Raw genomic sequence first — 22,169 nt, 5'->3', positions numbered from 1 at the left:
CTCAGAAAACTGGAAGTGGTGCTGTGGCTCAAGAGGTAGAGCACTAGCCTTGAGCTGAAGAGCTGAGGGGACAGCGCTCAGGCCCAGAGTTCAGGCCTCATGACAGGCAAAAAAAAAAAAAGATGTAAATTTTCTACAAATACTTTACTCCTCTCCTTGGTACAATTCCTGTTGGGTTGCTGCATTTTTTTTTATAAATGACTTATCTATATTAAGAGTCCTACCTTTGAGGAGAGTCAACAGAGGCACAAGGCAGGAAGTTGTATAAATATAAACAATAAAGAGAGGCACAAGGCAGGAAGTAGCATAAATGCAAACAACAATAACAACAAAAAGTATGTGGATCTGTCTGAAGTAGTTCCTGTATTAAATCTTTTTCAAGAAAGCCTGAAGTCAAAAGATACAGTATAGTCAGAATGAATAAACATCTACTCCAGGCTGGATCACAATAAACTGTTAGCTTTTATAGCAAAACTTGATTTCTAACTCATCGAGAAAGTTCAGGCATGAAACAGGATGCACACTACAATGCTTTGTGAAGTTTACTAGAGCATCAGCACACATTTGTTGGCTGACAAGATGCAGGCTCAGCATTTTGTTTTATACTATAAGGATATTTGCCTACTACATTTTTGAAAAAAATCTCCCCATGCTAATGGGGACCTCAGTCACTAATATTGGTCCCTTGAAGCTATTATCTTAAAATAAAAGCATCAACTAGCAAGATAGTTAATTTCCCAAGTAAGGCATGACATTTTAAAAAAGAATTTAAAAAGCATCTTATGGGAGAAGGAAAGCAGGAAAAAACGAGGAGGAAGTAACAATGTTTGACAATGTTTGACTCATTTCCTTACTTGTGTAACTGTTACCCCTCTGTACATCAACTTCACAATAAAAAAAAAAAAAGACAAGTATCTTACCACTTAAAAGTGCTACCTCAGAATGACCTAGTTTTCCACAAAAACTAGTGTCTTCATTAAAATTAATATCCATATTTATAATTATATATTATATATTGCAACATATTAATATCCATATTTATAAAACATAATCCCTAGGAGGCTAAGTTTGTAGTTCAGGGGTAGAATGTTTGACAGCATATACAAGGATCTGGGTTCAATCCTTACCACTACAAAAACCAAAACAAAACAAATGAACACAAGGAACATAATCCCTATTGGGGGAAGAAGAAATCTGTATATAAGTGAGGCCTACTCATCAAACCTTCATCTTTCAATTAAGACCCGTGAAAACATTTTCTTCACTGCACAAATATGGAAGCCATTACTGTGGATTGTAAAAGAATTCTTTTCAAACAACTAACTAGAGTTATAGTATATACTTCAAAATAGTTCTTTTGATTTTAAGCTCAGAAATCTGTCAAATAATTATTGTTTCGCAATGTACCAGATGTCTACCTCAGAGTTTGGTGAATAATTCCTTAGCAAACATGGTGACAAATGTTTTCTGGTGTATGTAATAGTACAGAGGGTAGACAGTCATTCAAGTAGTCAGGAGCAACTTCTCAAAGCTTTCATCTTTAATACCATCGGTCCACTGTTTGCAACATGGGTTCTTCTTGTTACTGTGTTAACTTTCCAAGTTATTTATATATTATAGTGGCGCCAATAACGTTCACTGAAATAAGGCGCTTTTATCACATTCACTGTAATTCTCAGTGGTTTGCCCTCTAAGACAACAAACTAAAACATTCATCTATACTTTCAAAGGGGCATAAATGCTTCAGCTATTTTGAGACACAAGAAGAAAGTAAGCCGTGCTCTATAAGTAGGGTTTTCTCTTCCCCCCCCCACAAGTCTATCGCTAATATAAGCAATGCTCAATATTTTTCAAACATTTTTCTTGTTTTCTTAAAGGGGAGGGATTGTAGCAAGACTTATTCCCAAACAAAACTACATACAAAAGTTCAGTTTACAAGCTACATAGGAGCAGAGATGAGCACTCCTGTGAAGGCCTGCAGTATGAAAAGTACTAGTCCAGCCCCTTTCCAAATCCAAATCTGAAATTTCCCAATGGAAGATTTTAAGTTCTTTTCTGATGCAAATGGCATTAGAGAAATAATGAAATAATGAAAAAAAAGTAATGCTCTAATTGAGAATCTTGAGTCAGGTCACGCTATAGTCTATGCTTTAGACTTTAAGCATACATTTCTTTGGGTACCCATCTGATTAACATGTTTTCATTCCTTGTTTATCTGACAGATCATAGTTGCCTCTGCCACTTTTTATAGAACAGATGGGGCATATAGCAAAGTCTCTTTTAAAGGGAAATTTCCCACACTGCCTATCCAAATAGAGGACACAGAACCTTCTTTACTTCCTGTCCCAGTAACCACTCCTCACAATCTATTTACTATTGAGGAAACCAATGCTATTCTTCTCTTCCTAGTCCTTAAAAATACCTTCCTAGTTAAGATAAAAATCTAGCCTTTTTCAAATTTCCTTCAGACTGCTTCAGTTCCCTTTAAAATGTGAAGGCTGGCTGAGCAAAATATTCCAACATAACCAGTTATTTCTTAGAGGAAAATATTAGAGCTAGATGTGGTGGCTCTCAGCTACATAGAAAGCTGAGACCAAAAGGATCATAGTTTGAGGTCTAATGAGGCTTCCTCAGGAGAAAAAGTCCTTGACATTTTATCTAACAAAAAATCTGGGCATAGGGGCTGAGAAGGTGGCTCAGTGGTAGAGCACTTGCCTTGCAAGCCTGAGACCCTGGGTTCGATTCCTCAGCACCACATAAAGCAAAAAGAAAAAAGCCAGAAGTGGCGCTGTGGCTCAAGTGGTAGAGTGCTAGCCTTGAGCTGAAGAGCTGAGGGACAGTGCCCAGGCCCAGAGTTCAGGCCCCACAAGGACCCCAAAAAAAAATTTAAAAAAAAAAATCTGGGCATGGCAACAGATGCTGGTTATCTCTGCTACAGAAATAGACATAAACAGGAGGATCAAGGTCCAGGTTGCCAAAAGCAAAAAGAAACCCTAGCCTGAAAATAACAAAAGAAAAAGCCCTGGAGATGTGGCTCAAGTGGCAGAGCACCTTTCCAGTAAGTGTGAGTCCCTGAGTTCAAACCTCAGTACTGGTCTGGTGCTTTTTTTCATTCTCTTTTATTTCCTTATGGGCAAGCTGGAATTCTTTAACTTTATTCTTCATTGCCCAATTATATTATACTTGACATAGATCCACTATTTGGAGTATTGTTATGTACTGACTAGTAACTCCTCTTATCTCAATTTACATACTTAAGTCCTAACCCCTAATTTAACTACTATTTGATAACAGGGCCTATAAGGAGATAATCTAGGTTAAATAAGGTCCTGGGTGGCTGATATCCTGATAGGGAGAAGAGGCATAAGAATTCAGTCTCCACCCCCATGTATACACAGAAGAGAGGACAACTGAGAAGACAGCAAGGAGAGTTCTGCTCTGGGCTCTAGAGCAGTGAGAAGATAAACTTTAGTTCTTTAAATCAGACAATCTGTGGTATTGTTATGGCAACCCTGACCACACAGAGGCAGGCAGGCAGGCAGGAAATATCTGTTCAAAACACTTACCTTCTATTACAGAAGCCACACTTTAAGCTCCTGAGCCCACCAATGTCACAGACACATATTTCTTTAGGTATGGCTGGCTGCTGCTGGTATTTCGTATTATAATAGGCCTGACTTCCTTCTCCTCTCCCTCCCCACGTTTTCTAAATTTTGGCCCAAAAAAGGACTTTACTGGTCAGTGAAATTACCTTAAAAGATAGCCAAGAAGTGAGAGTATTCTGTCTTTCATTTTAAGAGAATGGTTAGTATAGCAAAGACAAGACAATCTACAATAAAGCAAGCCCAGGCAGTGCAACAGGGTTTCTACAGAGGGTTCTCTGTTCCAAGGCAAGGTAGGTAGGTAGAGAACCTGGCTGAAAAAAAAATCACAAGTGGCCAGAAGCCCTTGAAGGGAATCTGGCCTGTCCCTTCTCAACAAGACCACATGCCTTTAGCCCAACTACAGAGCTACTTCTGTTAAGATCAACAGTTTGGTCCCAAGCCCTCCAATACATTGTGACACTGCCTACGTGAGTTTCTTTTGTTCCATAATTGTACTGGGAGGTAGGCTAACACCTGTTTAGGTGTGTTCCAGATTTAAGCTGTAGTTACTTGTTCACTTATCCCATACTGATATCATGTCTGTGTAAAGGCAGATAGAGACCACAGCAACCTGGACCTTTTTCCCAACCATGAACTAACTGTTCGCATAGCTTGGCCATGATGAGAATCCCAGCAATGGGAGGTCAACCCTCCTGCAGGTGATCCACTTGTCACTGTTCATTTGCATTATCCTCCCACATGGGTGTAATAAATTCTTTGGTGAGATGGAAGTAATTATGACCTGAATCTGGTCCCTGGAACATGCCATAAAACCAACTGTTATACAGAGACAAAAGGTTTCTTCTGTCTTGATATTCTGTTCATCGGTCTATAAGCTGGTAGGGCAGCCCAGGCTCCTCAGGAAATGCCAAGAAATGCAGTCAAAATGCAAGGATGGTCTGCGGACAGTAACCTTCCTCTTGTTCCTTCTTTACTCCCATGTTCATTTTTCATTTCTCACCATCTCTCTGTGTGCTGTTTTCTTCAATCTGCTCACTGTTTCCACTGTTACTATCTTCCAAGACTTGATGTTCTTCTTGTTGCTGCTACTTTCACTGCCTCAGAGACAATACAGGAGCTAGAATGCATTTTCTTCACTAAGTCCTTAGGATGTTTGACATTTTGGAATCAGAAAAAGCTAAAGAGGCTTTCTTTAAAAAAAAAAAAAAAAAAGGCTTTTCCAGACTTCTGGCACTGTCAGTCTAAATTCAAAAGCCCTTTACTCTTTAATGCCATAAAAATGAAACTATTCTCAAGAGTAGTGGAGACTTGTGGAGGTAAAAAGCATCCTGGAGTTGTAATAGTTTGCTGCTGGACTCAGCAGTAACAACTGGCCTCCAGGTCAGCCACATTCAGTAGAGCTGGCTGTCATTTACCTGCTTACTACTGCTATACCCATAAGGACCAAAACAAAACAGCTTTCTAATGCCAAACTAGTAAGAATAAAAGTTGATCACAATGGTCTCAACACAATGGCAACAGACAGAACCCAATTATTAAGTTTATAGTTAGAGCCTCTTGACACAGCCACAAGCTGACTTCAAGACATTCTACTGTGTTGCTGGCATCATTGTTAGTGTGAACATGCCCGAGCTATACTTTCAGGGAAAGTAGTAGGTTGTGAGTTTTCTGATATTCCTAGCAAAAGAGAGTAGATATTTCCTTTCCATTCTTACCTCCTCACTGGGTATGGGAGACCTAGTAGAGCTTTAATGTAAAATAAAAGATAAAGAATCCAAGACGACAAAGATATAAGCAAGATCCAATCTTTAATTACATGATCCTATTTGTATGACATATTCAGAATAGCAAATTCACAGACAAAGAAAATCAGCAGTAGCCAGGGGTTGGGGATCGGGGAAGCACAGGAGGTGGATGACTAACAGACATGGGTGATGAAACACTACAGAATGAGATCACTGGTAATGCTGTACAAGAAGGTTGTGAATATTAAGCCACACTAAACTGTATACTCCAAAGGGCGAATATATGGTACATGAAGTATATCAAAACTGTGCACATTAACATGAGAACAAACTATTAAAATCTGAGTAATTAAAATGGATACTAAAAAACACAAAAGAACCAATGAAGGAGTAACAAAGGAACTAAAGGACATGAGGCAATAGTCAACAAATAGCAAGATGACAGATATGAATTCAACAGTACCAATAATTACATTAAATGTGAAGAAATTAGTCACTCCAATCAAAGGTTAAGATTAGTCAGACAACATCCAACAACCTGGTATCTACAAAAAAACGTTATTTAGATTAAAAGACCTGAATAGGTTAAAAGTAAAAGGATGGAAAAGAGGTACAGAATGACAAAAAGTGACCAAAGGAAAGCTGAAATGGCTATAACAAATATTAGACAAAATAGATATTAATATAAGGACAACCACTAGATACAAAGAGAAATGATTCAGAATGAGAGCTATCAGGAACATATGACAAATAATTGTGTATGTACTTCACAACAGAATCCTAAAATACATGAAGCAAAATCTGACAAAGCTGGAAAGGGAAATACACAATCCCACAGTAACCGATGGAGATTTCAATGCTTTTCTTTCAATAATAGATAGAACTAGTGAGCAACCCATATAAGGGAGACTTTTATGACACCATAAAACAACACACAATAAATTTAAGAGGGTTGGAAGAATACAAAATATGTTCTGATAACATCAGAACAAAATGAGAACAGCAAGGGACAAGATTTATTGACTGCTAAGGTGATGAAACACTTCTTCGAGTAGGATTTTCAAAGAGTCAACACCTGCCAATCTTCCCACTGGTCTTCCTGCACATTTGCCTGCTCTTAATATTCCCATGGAGTTTTTTAAATAAATCTTTACTACATGAGTATCTCTACTTCTTAGCACATGATGCTCTTTAATTTCTCCTCCAAACGTACTATTTTCCTCTTCTTTCCCATTCAGTATGACACATCATTCACTCAGGTCTCAAGACAAATATCTGGGAGGGTGTATTACTTTTATTATAGCTATCTTTAAATATTAACAAAATCAAAAGCAAAGGACTCACTTTTTAGGAGTTGTAACATATGCCAATTGTGTTTTATTTATTCCACACCATATCCCAGGTCAAAAAGGTCATTCTGGGGTTGTTTCGTTTTTGGTAGAAATGGGGTTTGAACTCATGCTTGGTAGGCAGGTGCTATCACTGAGCCACACCTCTAACACCATTTTTTGCTGATTAATTTTGAGATTAAATTCTTACTTCCTGCCCAGGTATGGGCCCAGACCACAATTTACGTAGTTTAAACTTTCTGTCATTGCCAGACTCACAGGCATTCTCCACCACATCCAGCTTCCCTCAAGACAGTCTCATGGATTTTTATGCCAAGCTGTCTTAGAACTTGAGTCTTCTCAATTTGAGCTTCCTATATAGCGTAAGATAACAGGCACATATAACTGCTAGCAGTTATGGGTTTAAGAAGGAGCCTCTTAAATAAGTAGAATTTTGAGCATAAGCTTGGCTAAAGAAGTTATTATTTCTAATCTTTGAGTAGTATAAAGGGGTTTCAGTATGTCAGTTCTGAGTACCATGTATCCTGACCAATGTCACTCCTTTCATCTTCCCCTATCTCTTCAAACCTCATCCACATATCCTTGATTTTTTATTTTCCTCTCACCCTTAGCAATCACCTACCCCATTGCAAAGTCTTACTGTTATCTCCAAAACTTACCCAGAACTCACCCACTTCTTTTTTTTTTTTTTTGGCCGGTCATGGCGCCTGAACTCTGGGCCTGGGCACTATCCCTTACCTCTTCGGCTCAAGGCTAGTTCTCTACCACTTGAGCCATAGCACCACTTCTGGCTTTTTCTGCTTATGTGGTGCTGAGGAATCGAACCCAACGCCTCATGCATCAAGCACTCTACCACTGAGCCACCTTCCCAGCCACTTCACCCACTTCTTATATTCACTAATATTACTTTAACCAAGCCAACATCATTTTCTAACTAAACTACTTCAACAGATACTTTTCTCCCTACTTTGACTTATTCCTAAGAGCAACCAAGGTAAGGTACAGAAATCATAAATTGTGTGTGTATGTGTGTGTGTGTGTGTGTGCGTGCTCCCACTGCATTTAGAATAAACTTCAAATTCATAATATTTTACATGGGGTCTGCTTACTTCTCTGACCCCTTTTTATAGCAGTTTCATTTCTACCATGTCACACCAGTTTTATGTTCCTTCAAACAGGAAGGCCTTCTTTCCTCAGGCCTTTGTGTGGCTATGTCTGGTTGCCGTGCCCTAAATATTCTTTGCCACATCTTCACCACATTGATTTTATATTGTATTTACATCTCAGGTTAACTGTCATATCCTTTGAAAGCCTTCCCTAACTATACAATGTACAGCAGTAACTCCATCTTGCTATCTCATGAACATTTGAATTTTCTGCATATCTATTGCCACCATTTGATACTCTTCAATTATTTCTCCTTTTGATTTCTTTCTCCCCACTAGAGTATAAGCTCTAATGGGAGCAGGGACCTACAATATGGTGGGTACAATAGATATTTGTTGAATTACTAAGTGAAAGAAGTCTAAAATAATAAGTTATACCTAAAATGAACATTCTCTATCTAGCCTTTACTATGCTTTAAATGTGCCCCCTTAAAAGGCAAGTTAAACTCTTAATTTCTAAGGTAATAATGTGAGAAAGTGAGACTTAATGAGAGGCGATCTAGGTCAGAAGGCCCTGAGTTCAAGGCCCAGGATCAACACCCTAAAAAAAGCATGAGGTCCTCCTACATTCCAGTACCACCATGGGCAGTAAAAAATGTAGAGGAGTAAGTATCTAGTTAGGAATTATTAAGTAAACATGTCTTTGACAAAGATTTTAAAATGTCAATCTAACACAGAAACATGTTACTAACATTGGAGAAGAAAAATGCCATTGTCAAAATAACATGGGTACATTTAAAAACACTTACCGGTTCTTGTGGGTCTGTTTCTTCCCATGCTCCCCAGCCATCATCTTCCCAGTTTGTTGATTTACCTGTTTTTTTAAAAATGAAAATGCTTACATGAAATATATAGCTTAGAATACTTTAAACCCATTTCCTCTAACTGTAATAAAACCAATCCCTCTATAATGTTGATGTTAAAAAAGAAAATAAGCCAGGTGCCAGTGGTTCATGCCTATAATAATAGCTACTCTGGAGATTGAGATCTGAGGATCATGGTTTGAAGCCATCTAGGGCAGAAGTTTAAGCGACTTTATCTCCAAATAACCAGCAAAAAATCTGAACTGGAAGTATAGTTCAACAGGCAGAGTGTCAAATGTGAGCAAAATGCTGAGTAAGAATGTAAGGCCCTAGTCCAAGCCCCAGTATTGAAGTGCGTATGCATGTGTACAAGTGCACACACGTGCATGCACACAAACACAAACACACACACACGAAAACAACTATAAATTGTGTTACATTAGGATTCTGTCCTATATGGAAACAATCAGGAAATATCTGATCTACTGAATTTCCAAATACGTGTACTATTAAAATTGTGTGCACATTATTTGGATCTTAAGATACTGGACATCAAGAGGATCTACATTTATCAAACTGCAAATGGTGACAAATTTTTTATTTGTTTGCTACTTAAGACAAAAATACAGTTACAAAAGCACCTAAAATGCCTTTAAAATGAATTGTTTCTTAACAAGACAAGGTATCCATGAAAAAGAAAATTAAGCTTTGAAATCAGATAAATTCAGTACCCACTTCTGATCCTTGACTTCTTACATATGGGACATCCTCTTAGATTTTAATTTGCAGTAATATAAAGTATCCAGTGATAGCTCAAATCCTGATCCAGCACTTAACTAATTCTGTGAGATCAGATATGTTATCTCTCATCTCTAAGCTTTAGGTTTTTTTTTCACTACGAATGCAGAAAAAACAATAGCTCTTTTAACTAGTAGGGATGTGGTAAGGATTTGAATCAGACAGCATACATACTAAGGCATTATGAGCTTAACATAAGTTTTCAAGATCTTGCCACTAAAATAGAGTGACTAAAAGTACAAATAAGTAATACTTCAGCAATTAAAATCAGCTTTAAAATTCTTAAGGAAACCACTTTAAAAGATGGTCCTAATCTTGGGCATGTACAATCCTAGCACCACGGAGGTTGAGGCGGAAGCTGACAAGTTTCAGGTTAGCCCAGGATACACAGCAAGACCCTGTGTCAGAAAACCAAAAAGGGGACTGATTTTGATGGTTTACAGCTAGAAGGAAATGACCAGAAATTTTACCTACATATAAGGTTTTAAAAGTTACTGAAATCAATTATGCAGAAATAATTTTAAAAAAGGAAACATTGTATATTTGATACTTGGAATCATTGTTCAATTAACTTGCAGTAATAGTAATCTAATTTGGGGTACTTAAATAACAAATAATTACTTCCTAATATCCCAAGCACATGACTAGAATATATTAAGTCCTACTAGACTACACCATTTGATTAAAACTGCAATGTACAGATTTCCATACACAAGTCAATTAACAATTTTAACAACTGATCTGTTAAATACCATGGGCCAAACCCTGTAGTAGGAGCTAAGACAAACATACTGTTTGTCTTTTAAAGAAAATCTGTGATCTTGTGTAGAAGAGGAATTAACATGTAACTGAACACTTGGAGAGGTGAGATATATAAAAAGTGAAATGCATCTCTAAAAAGTACTTATATACTTGGAAAAAACTCACCACTAATAAGAAAAGGTAAAGAGGAAGATTAACATGAACTGAACATTTCTACATGCCTGAGTGCTTATGGACAATTAACTCAACTTAAACACCATAAGGATCCTCTAAAAGCCCATTTTACAAGGAGAAAAACAGAGATTAAGCAGCTTGATCATATCATGTAGGACTAAGTAGTAAAGTAGGATTTGAATTCAGGACCACATTAGTTCCACAGCTCATACTCTTTTTTTTTTTTTTATCGGTTGTAGGGCCTGAACTCTGGGCCTGGGTGCTGTCCCTTAGCTCTTCAGCTCAAAGCTAGCGTTCAACCACTTGAGCTACAGTGCCATTTGTGGCTTTTTCTGCTTACGTGATACTGAGGGCCTCATGCATGAAAGGCAATCACTCTACAACTGAGCCACCTTCTCAGCCCCAACAGCTCTTCCTAAGAATTATATTACTCATATTCCTACTGTAGCTCAGGAAGGGTAAGATTAGGGAATGGTATAGTTTGCATAAAACCAAAAGTAAGAGCTCTTAATTTTTTTCCCCTGATAATACAAACATCCCCTTGATATTGAGATGTAAGAGAGGCTAATTTTGTTTGTTTGTCGTTTTTTAACTTAGATTACAATTTGTTCTTTGGAAACATAATCCAGAGAGACAATTGAATTCATTTTCTACTTCATCAAAAACAGCTGTCTTATTTTGCTTAATGGAGGCAACTAGACTAACTAGACAATCCCATTTACAGTTTTAGAATACATCATGTCTGCTGAACAGGAAATTAAAGTCCATGACTCACTTTGAAACTGGCTATTAAAATTAATGCATATACCAAGGTACCAATATTATCAAGAAAAGCATGCAGAATTAAAGTCCTTCAGGAAGGTCAGCTAATCACCCACGCATTCATTTCACAAACAGCACCTTTCATGTGCTAGACACTGTGCTAAATGCAGAATATATAAAAGTAAATAACACGTCAAAAAGCTCAGTTTGAGCATGGAACTTCTGTTGAATTCTGTTAAAATAAAAAAAAACCTTTTATTTTTCATTTATATTGGTATAAAAAGAACCTGAGTCAAGTCATAAATGACTCATACAATCAAACGGAAGACAGCAGTAATTTGGATTTCCTACCCCTGTGGAGAATCACTATTCCTTTATGACTCAACTCAAAATATTCAAGACTTAGAGAAATATTTTAAGCAAGCATTTGTGTTCATGAGGGCTTATCCATTTTTCAGTGGTAGAAAGCTTGATTAGGAAAGCTTTTGACTAGGAAGCTCCTCTCAACTAGAGGAAAAAGAGATTGGGGGGGTGGGGAGGGAGGTTGGACTCAGGGCCTGGGCACTGTCCTTGAGCTTTTTTGCTCAAGGCTAGCATTCTATCACTTTGAGCAATGGGTCCACTTTTGGTTTTTAGGTGGTTCATTGGAGATAAAGAGTCTCACAGCCTTTCCTGCTCAGTCTGGCTTCCAACCTTGATCCTCAGATCTCAGCCTCCTGAATAGCTAGGATTATAGGCATGAGCCACCAGTGCGCAGATGAAAGAGAATTTAATTGGAAAGTTCCCACTACCATTTTTCAAAGGAAATCAGGATAAAAACAGGTTAAAGGTGTTTTATAGACTGCTGTACAATACTTACTATGTCTACTATAATAAAAAAATTCTAAATTCTAGTCAATTTAAATATGGGAAACATTTTACAAATTAAACATTACCCTTGTGGGCTATTTCTACTCAGTGCCAGTGATCTAAATTTTGTGGCATCCTTAATTTCTGTTGAAAATCATTTAGTGTATTTTGCAAGCTGCTATTTGACAACTACTGTCAGCTGATGAAAAGTGTTAGACTCCCAGCACTTCACCAAAGATATTTCTGATATCTTTAAATTATGCAAGTAGGCCAAGAATAATCTCTAAGGAAAAAAAAAAGACAAGTTTATACTTAAAACATAGCTATCAGTATCTAATAATGATGTCATTCAAGTAAAAAATTTTATTTAGAAATAGTTTTTCTTTCTGATAACCTTTCTTGAAGAACAGTGTTCTTCCACTGATATAAGTTTAATACTTGTCTGGTCAGCACTGGGGTGTGAATTCAGGGCTTCATACTTGATAGGCAGGCTATTCTACTCTTTGAGCCACATTTCCAGCTTGTATTCATATAATTAGTATTGTTTCCTTTTTTTTTTTTAAGCACTTGAGTTTAAACTCAGTTATTCCAGTATGCTCAACTTGCTTGCTTGATCCACTACCATTCTACCACTTAGAGGGTAATTGTAACTGGTTTTGTCCTATTTATTGAAGCAGCAGCAACCACTAAATGTCCCATAAGCACTTCTATAATTAACACTGTCATCAAACGCCTCCGTCTTTCATTTTGTTGAAGGTAATCCAACAAATCCGACCGGAAAATTAAGAAAATGGCAGTAATATTCACTGCCTTCATAAAACTAAAATTACAGTATCTTTTGCAGATCTCCCTCTATAGGTATCCTGAAAAACTTTGCAATGAAGAAATTCAGATGAGTTAGGATGACTAATCGAATCAGGGATTGTGGTTGGGGGCTCTGTATGAGTTCAGGAATCTGAGTTTACTAATCTCCATCCTCCAAATCAGAGGCAGACAGATCATGGATAATGCACTAAGGTATACTAAATTAGAAATTAAATGTAATGCTATTCTAATCTGATCCTCAACATCCCTTTTCTCTTGGCCTGCCACTACTCTTTTCCTAGTTGGACTGTGCTTCACTAGTAGGCAGTCTAACAGTGCTGCCTAACAGAAATTTAATGTGAGCCACACGTATAAGCTAACTAGTCACATTTAAGTAAGTAAAAATATATAAAATTAAACTTGATTAAAGTATTTTAGCATAATATAGCCAGTAGGTCACAATTTTAATGAAATCAAGGTGAATTTATGAGAAATTAAATACTTTTTTATATATTTTACATTTAGAGTGTGTCTTGGTTCCTACTAGCCATTTTCCTAAAGTTCATAAAACAAGTATCTGGAATCAGATTGCCTGGGTTAGAGGTCCAGTTTTATCCTAAAGAGTTAGATGAGTTGGGGCAATTTAATTTTTTACTGCCTCAGCTTCCTTTTTAATAAAACGGAGTTAGTAACTATATCCCCTTTACAGAATTTTGACAAACTATTCAAAGCTCTAAGGACATATAGAGCTGGCATAGGACACCATACTGTCTGTCATAGTGACACCTAAATACCGCTGTTATGATAAACTTCCAAGTACAACATTTTCACACACGTATCTCTCACATGTTAGCTAAATTGCCTTCTCATTTGCCTTACCTCTCCATATCCAACTTCTCCAGGACGAAGATTAAGTCCTCATGAAGTTTGCTTGCATCCAACAATGATCTTTCCCTCTGTGAAACTACAGCATTTGATTATGTTTCTCATTCAGAATTTAATTATATACTGTTCTAGGTCATATGTGGCATTATTTGTTAGCTTGTAAATACTGATGTAAATACTTAAATCAGATTTTTATCTGATTCAACATGAATGTACCCGTTATCTGGTCTACACAACTCAAGCTCTAGAAGTACATGGAATGAGTACCCTACATCTGTGTACATACTTATACATGTACATGCATAAAAATTATGTTAAGAACATCATAAACAATAAATATTTGCTAAATGAGTAGTCTTTGACTATAAAAATTGTTATGGAGGTTCCTCAAAAGACTAAGATTAGAATTACTACATGATCCACGATTCCTGGGCACCCAAAGAAATCAAAGTCAGCATACCTTCATACTCCTGTTTATCAAGAGCTCATCACTATTCACAATAGCCATGTTATGGAATCAGTAGCCTATGTGCCTACTAATAGATGAATGGATAAAGGAAATATAGATATATAGAGAATGTTATTCTGCTACAATGAAGAACAAAATCATGCCATTTGTAATAAAATGGAACTGAAGATCACCACATTCAGCAAAATAGGCCAGACTCAGAAAGCCAAATATTGTATGTTACACCCATATGTGGACTCTACATTGTGGAAGGAGGGAAGGATGGGAGGGAGGGAGGAGGAAGAGAGGGAAAGAAAAGAAAAAAGATGAAGTAGAAGGGGGGCTATTTGGGAAGAGGAAGGGGAGCAGCAGTCAGGGTACAAGAGAGTGAGTAGTATGATAATTATGATCAAAGCATATTTGTAATCTATTTTATACAACCAATATATGATAATAAAACTTCTTCAAAAAGAAGTGTTTGAGAACAACATTCTTATCCAAATGTTTCTCTGTATCGCTCCATTAAAGCAGCTAAATTTACATACTTAAATGTAATGACCAAAACAGATGTCACTTCTAAGCCTTTTGTAGAGAAATACAAAAGTTATTTTTACATAAATTTTATATATAGACTATATCCTGGATCAAAACAATTTTTCAAAGAATTTCTATAAGTGGAATAATTGATATTGATAATTTTGATTTTAAATGAGACAAAATAATTAATTTGACTTACTTCATAGCTTTAGTTTTCATTAAGAAAGGATAGTGAAAATGATATATTTTATCTTATTCAACTCCAAAGAAAGAATTTGACTATTGTTAGAAAAGATCCTTTGGAAATCTAATTCAGAGTAGACAACTGGGTATAGACAAAAAATCTTCAAATATATACAGGTGTACACACTGTTTATATTTCTCCATTTCAAAACAAAACTTTTATCATCACTAACAAGAGATCCTGAGGTCAATAACGCAAAATCAACTTGCTTACTAAATTACATGTAACTTTTAATTCCCTCTCTCCCTCCCTTCCTCCTTCATTTCCTCCCTCTCTTCCTTGTTACAGGACTTCCTTTTTAGCCCAAGCTGGCTATAACCTCTGAAGTGTTAGAATTACATGTATGGTGATACATACAACCACACCTAACTCCAATTACAAAGGCCACTGACACCCAAAATAAACAGCATACCATTCAAAAGAAAAAGATTATCATATTATCCTTAATTTGTATCAGTACTCCATTGCACAAAAGCTTATCCTTCTTTCCAACAGTAAATAAAACAGGTAAAACTAAAAAGAGCCCAAAATGGCAAATTTTGACTACTGGAGAAATAGAAATATAAATGATGAGAATGCTTCATGTTACTTTCATACTACTATATATATCCACATGTTGCTCCCAAATCAGTCATTTTATGACAGGTAAAGTCCTAGATGTTAGCAAAGTATGAGGTGTGTGTGTGTGTGTGTGTGTGTGTGTGTTCTGTTTTGTTTTTGCAGCAGTAGTGACAGAACTCAAAGCCTCTCATTTGCTAGGTTCTACAACTGCCCATTTCACATTGGTTAAAATTTTGGGAGATAGGATCTGATTTTATGCCCTGGCCTACCTGGACTGCAATTCTCCTATTTGTGCTTCCCCTGTACTGGGATAACAAATATATACTACCATGCCCAACTATTGGCTAATATGGAGGTCTCCTGAACTATTTTCGGGCCATGCTTGCCTCAAATCACAATCCTTTCATCTCTGTTCCCTAGTAGCTATGATTATAGGCTTGAGCCACTGCAACAGCTCACATGTTCATGTTTGAACTGAGCTTCTCCATTTCCATATAACCTACTGATAAAACTATATTTCTGGCAAAAAAGAAACACATATTTAACTAGTTTTGAATCTTTAATCTTCTCCAATCAAGCCTCCATATTCTCAGAATTTTTCCTTAAAATTCACACATAATCAATATTTTCATTGAAGATTCTATTTAAGTCTTCAAGAAGTTTGCCAGCTTAAGATATTTTGTCTAGCTCAGTTGCTGAAATTATCATTCACTCCTTATCATTCACAGACTGAATTAAAACTTCTCCTAAATACACTGATCTCCAATCAACTAACCTGACATAAAGAGGAGCAAGATGAAATGCTAAGTGATTAAAAATAACTATCTCTTCACTGATCATTAACCTGACTTTCAGTTTCTGCTTTTTAATACCCATCACCAAATTATTTTGAACTATTTAGAATCATTCATTAGTAGCATAATCATAAATGCTTGTTTTTACCCTTATCAAAGGTTTTACCTATAAATGTAGCCACAATTCCCCTCCAGAAATTTTTCCATAAAGGGATTAGATTATACTAGTATAGAAGCTGTTCAATATCTCAGTAAATAAACTTTCAAACAAAACAGAAAACAATTTTAATTATCAAAGAAATTTCTTATGTTTTTTGGGGTTTTGCACTATTGAGGATTGAACCCAGGGCTTCCTCAAGCATGCCAGCCAAGCACTCTACTACTTAAGCCATGCCCTCCAGTTCCCAGATGTCCTATTTAGGCATATTTCCAATGAGATTATTCTACTAACAAAATCTAAATAAGAAATCCAATTTTTGCTTTCTATAGCTCTATTTAATATCCCAAATGCATCATTCTAATTTGCCTTTGAATAATAGTCTGTCATCCATAAACGCGGTATGTTTTTCATTTAACAAGAACCCGAAGCTACAAAGGAAATTGAATTCTAGAAGTGGACAATTAATTTGACAGTATTTGAATGAGTATGTCAAAATCAAAAACTAAATAAGAAACCGAAACCATAAAATGTTAGGAAAAGGAAAACTTAATTTAATTTCCATGGTCTAATAAAAGATCTTCTTAGCAGGGAGCAAATTCATTTCCGTTTTTGAGACAAGAAAAAAAAAGATGATGTACTTTGTTTCTATAAAAAGAACCTCTAGAACATATGACTTATAAATAATTCAGAGTTCAACAAATTTCAGTTGGCTTTTTTTGGGTTCAGGTAAGAAAGGCTTCACAGAGAAGTCAGTACAACAGTAATAACAGGAAGGAAGGGGCTACCTCATAATTTTCTATGCCTCACAACTATCAGGCTTTTTATATTTCTAGGGAAATGGAGAAGGAAATAAACTTCATATTAGTATCTTCCTTAGGAATTGAAGTATGTAGTAATCAAAAATTAGGTAATCAAAAATTATATAGTCAAAATCTATAAACCTAAAGAAACTCTAAATGCCCCATTCTCCTTTTTGTTAAGTACTAATATATCATGGCACAAAACTTAATACGTTAACTCATTTTACCATAAAACTATTTTATGGACAACTGTGGAGAAATTACCCACATAAAAATATGTTCTAATTTTTAAAAGTCCATTGTCTGATAACATAAATATTCTCTGTAGAAATAGCATTTTTTTGTTTGGGTTTTTTTTAACTTTTTTTTAGAAATAGCATTTTTTATAATAGCTATTCAATTGAGATATGATGCCATTTCATTGTGGTTTTGATTTGCATTTCCAGATAATTAGTTTTATTGTGTATTTTCTCACATACTTCTTGGCCATTTGTATATGTTCCTTCAAGAAATGTCTGTGCAAGTCCATCTATCTTTTTTTTTTTTAATTTTATTTTATTGTAAAGCTACTATACAGAGGGTTACAGTTACATGAGTGAGGCAATGAGTACACTTCCTCTTGAACATTGTTACCCCCTCCATTGTTTTCCCCCTACCATCCCCATCTATCATTTTTAATAATTATTTTGTTCTATACATTATCAATCTAGAATAGTTAGTATTTTCTCCCATTCTATAGGGTGCCTCTTCAACTCTGTTGATTCTTTGCTATATACAAGATTTATAGTTTGATATAATCTCATTTGTCAATTTTTGCCAAGTATTGTTTTTTTGTTTTTTGCCAGTCGTAGACCTGAACTCTGGGCCTAGGTGCTGTCCCTCAGCTCTTCAGCTCAAGGTGAGCGCTCTACCGCTTGAGCCACAGCGCCACTTCCAGCTTTTTCTGTTTATGTGGTGCTGAAGAATCGAACCCAGGGCCTCATGCATGCAAGGCAAGCACTCTACCACTGAGCCACCTTCCCAGCCCTTGCCAAGTATTCTGATTCACTCTGTATATGTATTTATTTACTTACTTCTTGTCCCTCTCAAGTGTGATTTCTTAAAGTTCTAGTCTAGAAATCATTATCCCTTAAAATTATGTCACTATGTTAAGTAGGTCTTAATACTACTGGTCTAGAAATCAGTCTCCCTCAAAATCATGTCAGTGTATCATTAAGTGGGTCCTCACTATTACTACTCATACCCATTCCTGCAATTTCAAAGTTATAAGACCATATTTTAAATCTTAATAGATGTTATTTGATTGATAAAAACAACCATGTGGTAGTTTTCATTTTTGTAAATATTGGGAAATAAGAGCATTGGAGATCTTTTAAATGTACAATTGATTGTCTCATTTTATAACTACCGACACATAGAAACAAATAGCCATATTATTATTACCTGACAACTAAAGTACAGAACTTGGTGTATTATGATCTGTGTGCCCAGGTACAAGCTCCGGGTACCAATTTTCCTGCTTCCTGTTTTTCTTCCACACTGTTGCCATGGTACCTTGCAGATTTATCAAGTACAAATCAATCACGTTATTTCTCTGCCTTTTTAAGTCTTTCAGAGGCACCCACAAGTTTTACAAGATTTATGGATGATTTAGTTCATGACAGCCTCATCTCCCCCCCTCCTCTTCTCACATCCTCTCCAACCATTCAGTTTTTCTGAGTTGTCTAAATGCCTTGCTATCCCTGGCCTCCTTCCTGCACACATGATGCTATTTTACCTTTTCCCTCTGCCTACTTCTTACAAGGCAGAATTAAGTATTAGCACTTCAAATCCTTTGCATCTCTCTGGCTTGATATGGCAAACAACTGACATATATGTCTCTACCAAAAACCCTAACCTCCTAGAGAACACAAACTACCATCCTTAATTGGTTTGTTGCATCAATGACTGGCACAGAGTAAAGGTTTATTCATGGACACTTTCGATTTGATTACCTCCTAAATTGTTTATTGACAGGCCCAGACTGGCCTGGAACCCACAATCCTCCTGCCTGAACCTCCTGAGTGCCTAAGAGATCTGCTGAGTTTTGGAAGAGAATAGTGTTGTGTTTTGTTTTAGTGGGCCTGATGGCATTATTACAAAGCACAAATGCGCTTCAGATTGGTAATGCAAAAAATAAATAACAAGAAACATACCCTTGGAAAAGGAGAAGGCTAGGGAATTCTGAGGAAGTTGCATACATCTACTAACCCAGCACTGGGCTTACCATTTGGTAGTCAAGAAGCAGTAGAAGTCCTCTCACTTCAATAAAAGCATATTAACTTTTCTTAAGTCATGTCGTTAATTTCGAATCTCTTCCTAAGAGGTTTTTTTGTTTTTGTTTTTTTAAATTTGGGACTTCATTCACCATCTTAAGAGTCCCTTTTTACTCATCAAGCAGCCACTAATTCTTTAAATCTGAATGAAAGACAGGGTTCGGGGGAGGGAGGATGTGGGGGGAGGGATGATACACATTTCTGGCAGGGTAGGCGGCAAAAGCCACAGTGGCAGGGATGGCGCACGAGGGGGGCACGGGGGCAATAACAGGGTGGGAGGGCTGACATCGGGCATGGATCACCGAGCAAGTAGCAGGGGACGGTGGACAGCGGGCTTGGGGGGGGGGGGGGGAGGAGAAGAAACTCAGGAAGAAGCCTAGAAGGGGGAAGGAGGGGCTGGGGAGGCGGAGGAAGGGCAGAGGCCCGCGATTTGGCAGCGATGACAGAGGCTGAGGAGGAAAACTGGGGAGCCAGGAGGGCGGCCCCGACGCGGCCGGGCCGGGCCGGGATGTCAAAGGCGGCCGGAAGGGGAGTCGTCGGGGCGCGGAGGCGGCGCGGCCCCGAGGGCAGGGCCCGGCGGACCCGGGGCGGCGGGCGCCCGGGGAAGCAAGGCCGCCACACGGGCGGGCGGGGGACTTATTGGGGTGACACCGGGGCGCACTTACTGGGGTCCCTCCGCAGGACGCCGCTGGGGGTCTCCTCCCGCAGCTGAGGGAAGAGGAAGTCCCGGGCGGCCTGGAGGTCCTGGAAGTAGCAGAACTGGACGATGGAACAGGCCATGGTGGTGGGGAATCCCACTAGGGTGGGTGGGGGGGGTAACTCACTTTATCACGCCCGGCCCCCCACCAACTCACCGCGGCCGCAGCCAAACCCCGAAAGCTTTAGCCACGCCGGGGGCGGGGAGGGCGGGGAAAGCAAACCGGAAGTTGTCAGCGCACTCAGAGCACGGTCCCCGGGAGCTGCGCATGCGCAGGGCCGCCCAAACGCCGGAGCGGGAGAGGGGGTGGAGGGGGGGGAAGCGGGGCCGGAGGACGTGCGGGCTGTCTGAGTCACGTGATGAGGGACGCTGCTGTGGGAGAGTCGGGCGGCGCAGACGTGGCGACTCTGGGCTTCCTTCCAGTCCCGGTTCTGCTCCGGCAAGTTGAACCCTTTCATTCATTCTGGCTTGAGCCGGGATGATGTAATCGGACTTTGGAGTCCTTCGCCAGCCCTTGGACGGCCGGGGTTCGTGTCACTGGCAGCCTCTCTGGGCCCAGCAGAGGACCTGCCATCTTTAGCAGGTGCTCAATAATAATTTGCTTCAGAAGTACGTGGAATGGACATAGGTACAGACATAGGATAACCGGGCTCTCTTGCAAATGCGCATTGCTTTTGAGAGTACTTTTCCAAACCTCGCCCCCGATGTGAGTCGTTTTGGAAGGGTGACTTCGTGTGTGTGTAGACCAGATCTCATTTTGTCCCCTGGCCGCCTCCTCTTCCTCCCCCCACCCCGCCCCGGGTGCCGAGATTATGTACCCGCACCACGATACCTGCTTCACAACACATAGGTCAACCAATTTTTTTAAATGAAAAATGTGAAGGAAATGTCACTGAGGAGACTCTTGAAACCCATTTACATTATTTTCATAAAATGTGAAAACAAAAAGGCGTCCATGTTAGCACAACAGGACTGTAGGCGAGTGTGCACCTGCCAAAGGAAACCTAGAGGGGTCCTCTACTTTTTGTGACAGAGAAGGAGTAAGTGAAAGGGAAATATATTCGGTCCAAAGCATTCGTTTCTATCCTGCCCATATGTATATATTGTCCTAATATAACAGCTGTGATTGAGTGTCCAAGTTCTTAATTCCTTCTTCTAGAGTAGAATGATTTGCTTCACACAAAATAGCAATTTTTACTTTATCAGATTGCCAGGGATCAGTTCTGTAATGTAAGGGCTGAATTAGATGTCCTGCAAGGTTATTTCAAATTCTTTTTTTTTTTTTTTAACCAGGGCTGAGAACCAAACCCAGGGCCTTGCGCGCGCCAGGCGGGCGCCCTTCCGCTGGGCTAAACCCCCAGCCCCGGTTATTTCAAATTCTATAATAAAAACTTTGCAGAAAAAGGGCTAGTGGCAGCCACTGTTCTTTTCTTCCATCTAAACAAATGTAGCACTGGGTAGAATAATAGAATTCTGATAAGATCATTCCCTAAGAATCTAGCAACCAAAATAAACACAGGAATGAACATTAAATTTAGATTCATAGCTTTACTGGGGAATAAGGAGCGCATGACACTTTATGGAAAAACGCTGTGTCATTTCATACGAGACATTGAAGTTCCTGTTCAGGTAAAAGCGTTTGTGGAAACAACTGCCCTAGGCTGATTCAGCTGGCCTTTTGTTCTGCCCTGAGGCATTCTATACCTCCTGGGTGGTGATCACTGAATGTCATTACTTCTTCGAAGTGGTGTTCAAAAGGTTCATTCATGTGTTTTAAAGGACTTTAAATATCCTTCACAGAAATTACAGCACAAGTTGAACTGATCTCTTCCTTGGGAAGTTGTAAAACTGCAGGGGAGTTTCTGCTGCCATGGTTTCTGTGGAGTGTGGGAGGATTGTGCCAGACTGTGA

General features: G+C 38.4%; 1 protein-coding gene across 2 annotated transcripts in view; it reads right to left on the bottom strand.

The window, feature by feature from the left end:
- Rab3gap2 (RAB3 GTPase activating non-catalytic protein subunit 2) overlaps positions 1 to 20,456 on the bottom strand; it is a 76,850-nt gene extending 56,394 nt beyond the window's left edge. For both annotated transcript variants that reach the window (XM_042681576.1, XM_042681577.1), the window contains exons 1-2: positions 20,227 to 20,456; positions 8,615 to 8,679 (exon numbers count right to left, since the gene is read on the bottom strand). In XM_042681576.1, the coding sequence (XP_042537510.1) occupies positions 8,615 to 8,679; positions 20,227 to 20,341 (180 nt within the window). In that variant the 5' untranslated portion in view covers positions 20,342 to 20,456. The remainder of the gene's footprint in view (positions 1 to 8,614; positions 8,680 to 20,226) is intronic.
- Between the last annotated feature and the right edge of the window lie 1,713 nt (positions 20,457 to 22,169).

This window comes from Dipodomys spectabilis, unplaced genomic scaffold (assembly GCF_019054845.1).
Source record: "Dipodomys spectabilis isolate Male_0828 unplaced genomic scaffold, ASM1905484v1 ptg000069l, whole genome shotgun sequence".
NCBI lineage: Eukaryota > Metazoa > Chordata > Mammalia > Rodentia > Heteromyidae > Dipodomys > Dipodomys spectabilis.
This window is presented reverse-complemented; position numbering and strand designations above follow the sequence as displayed.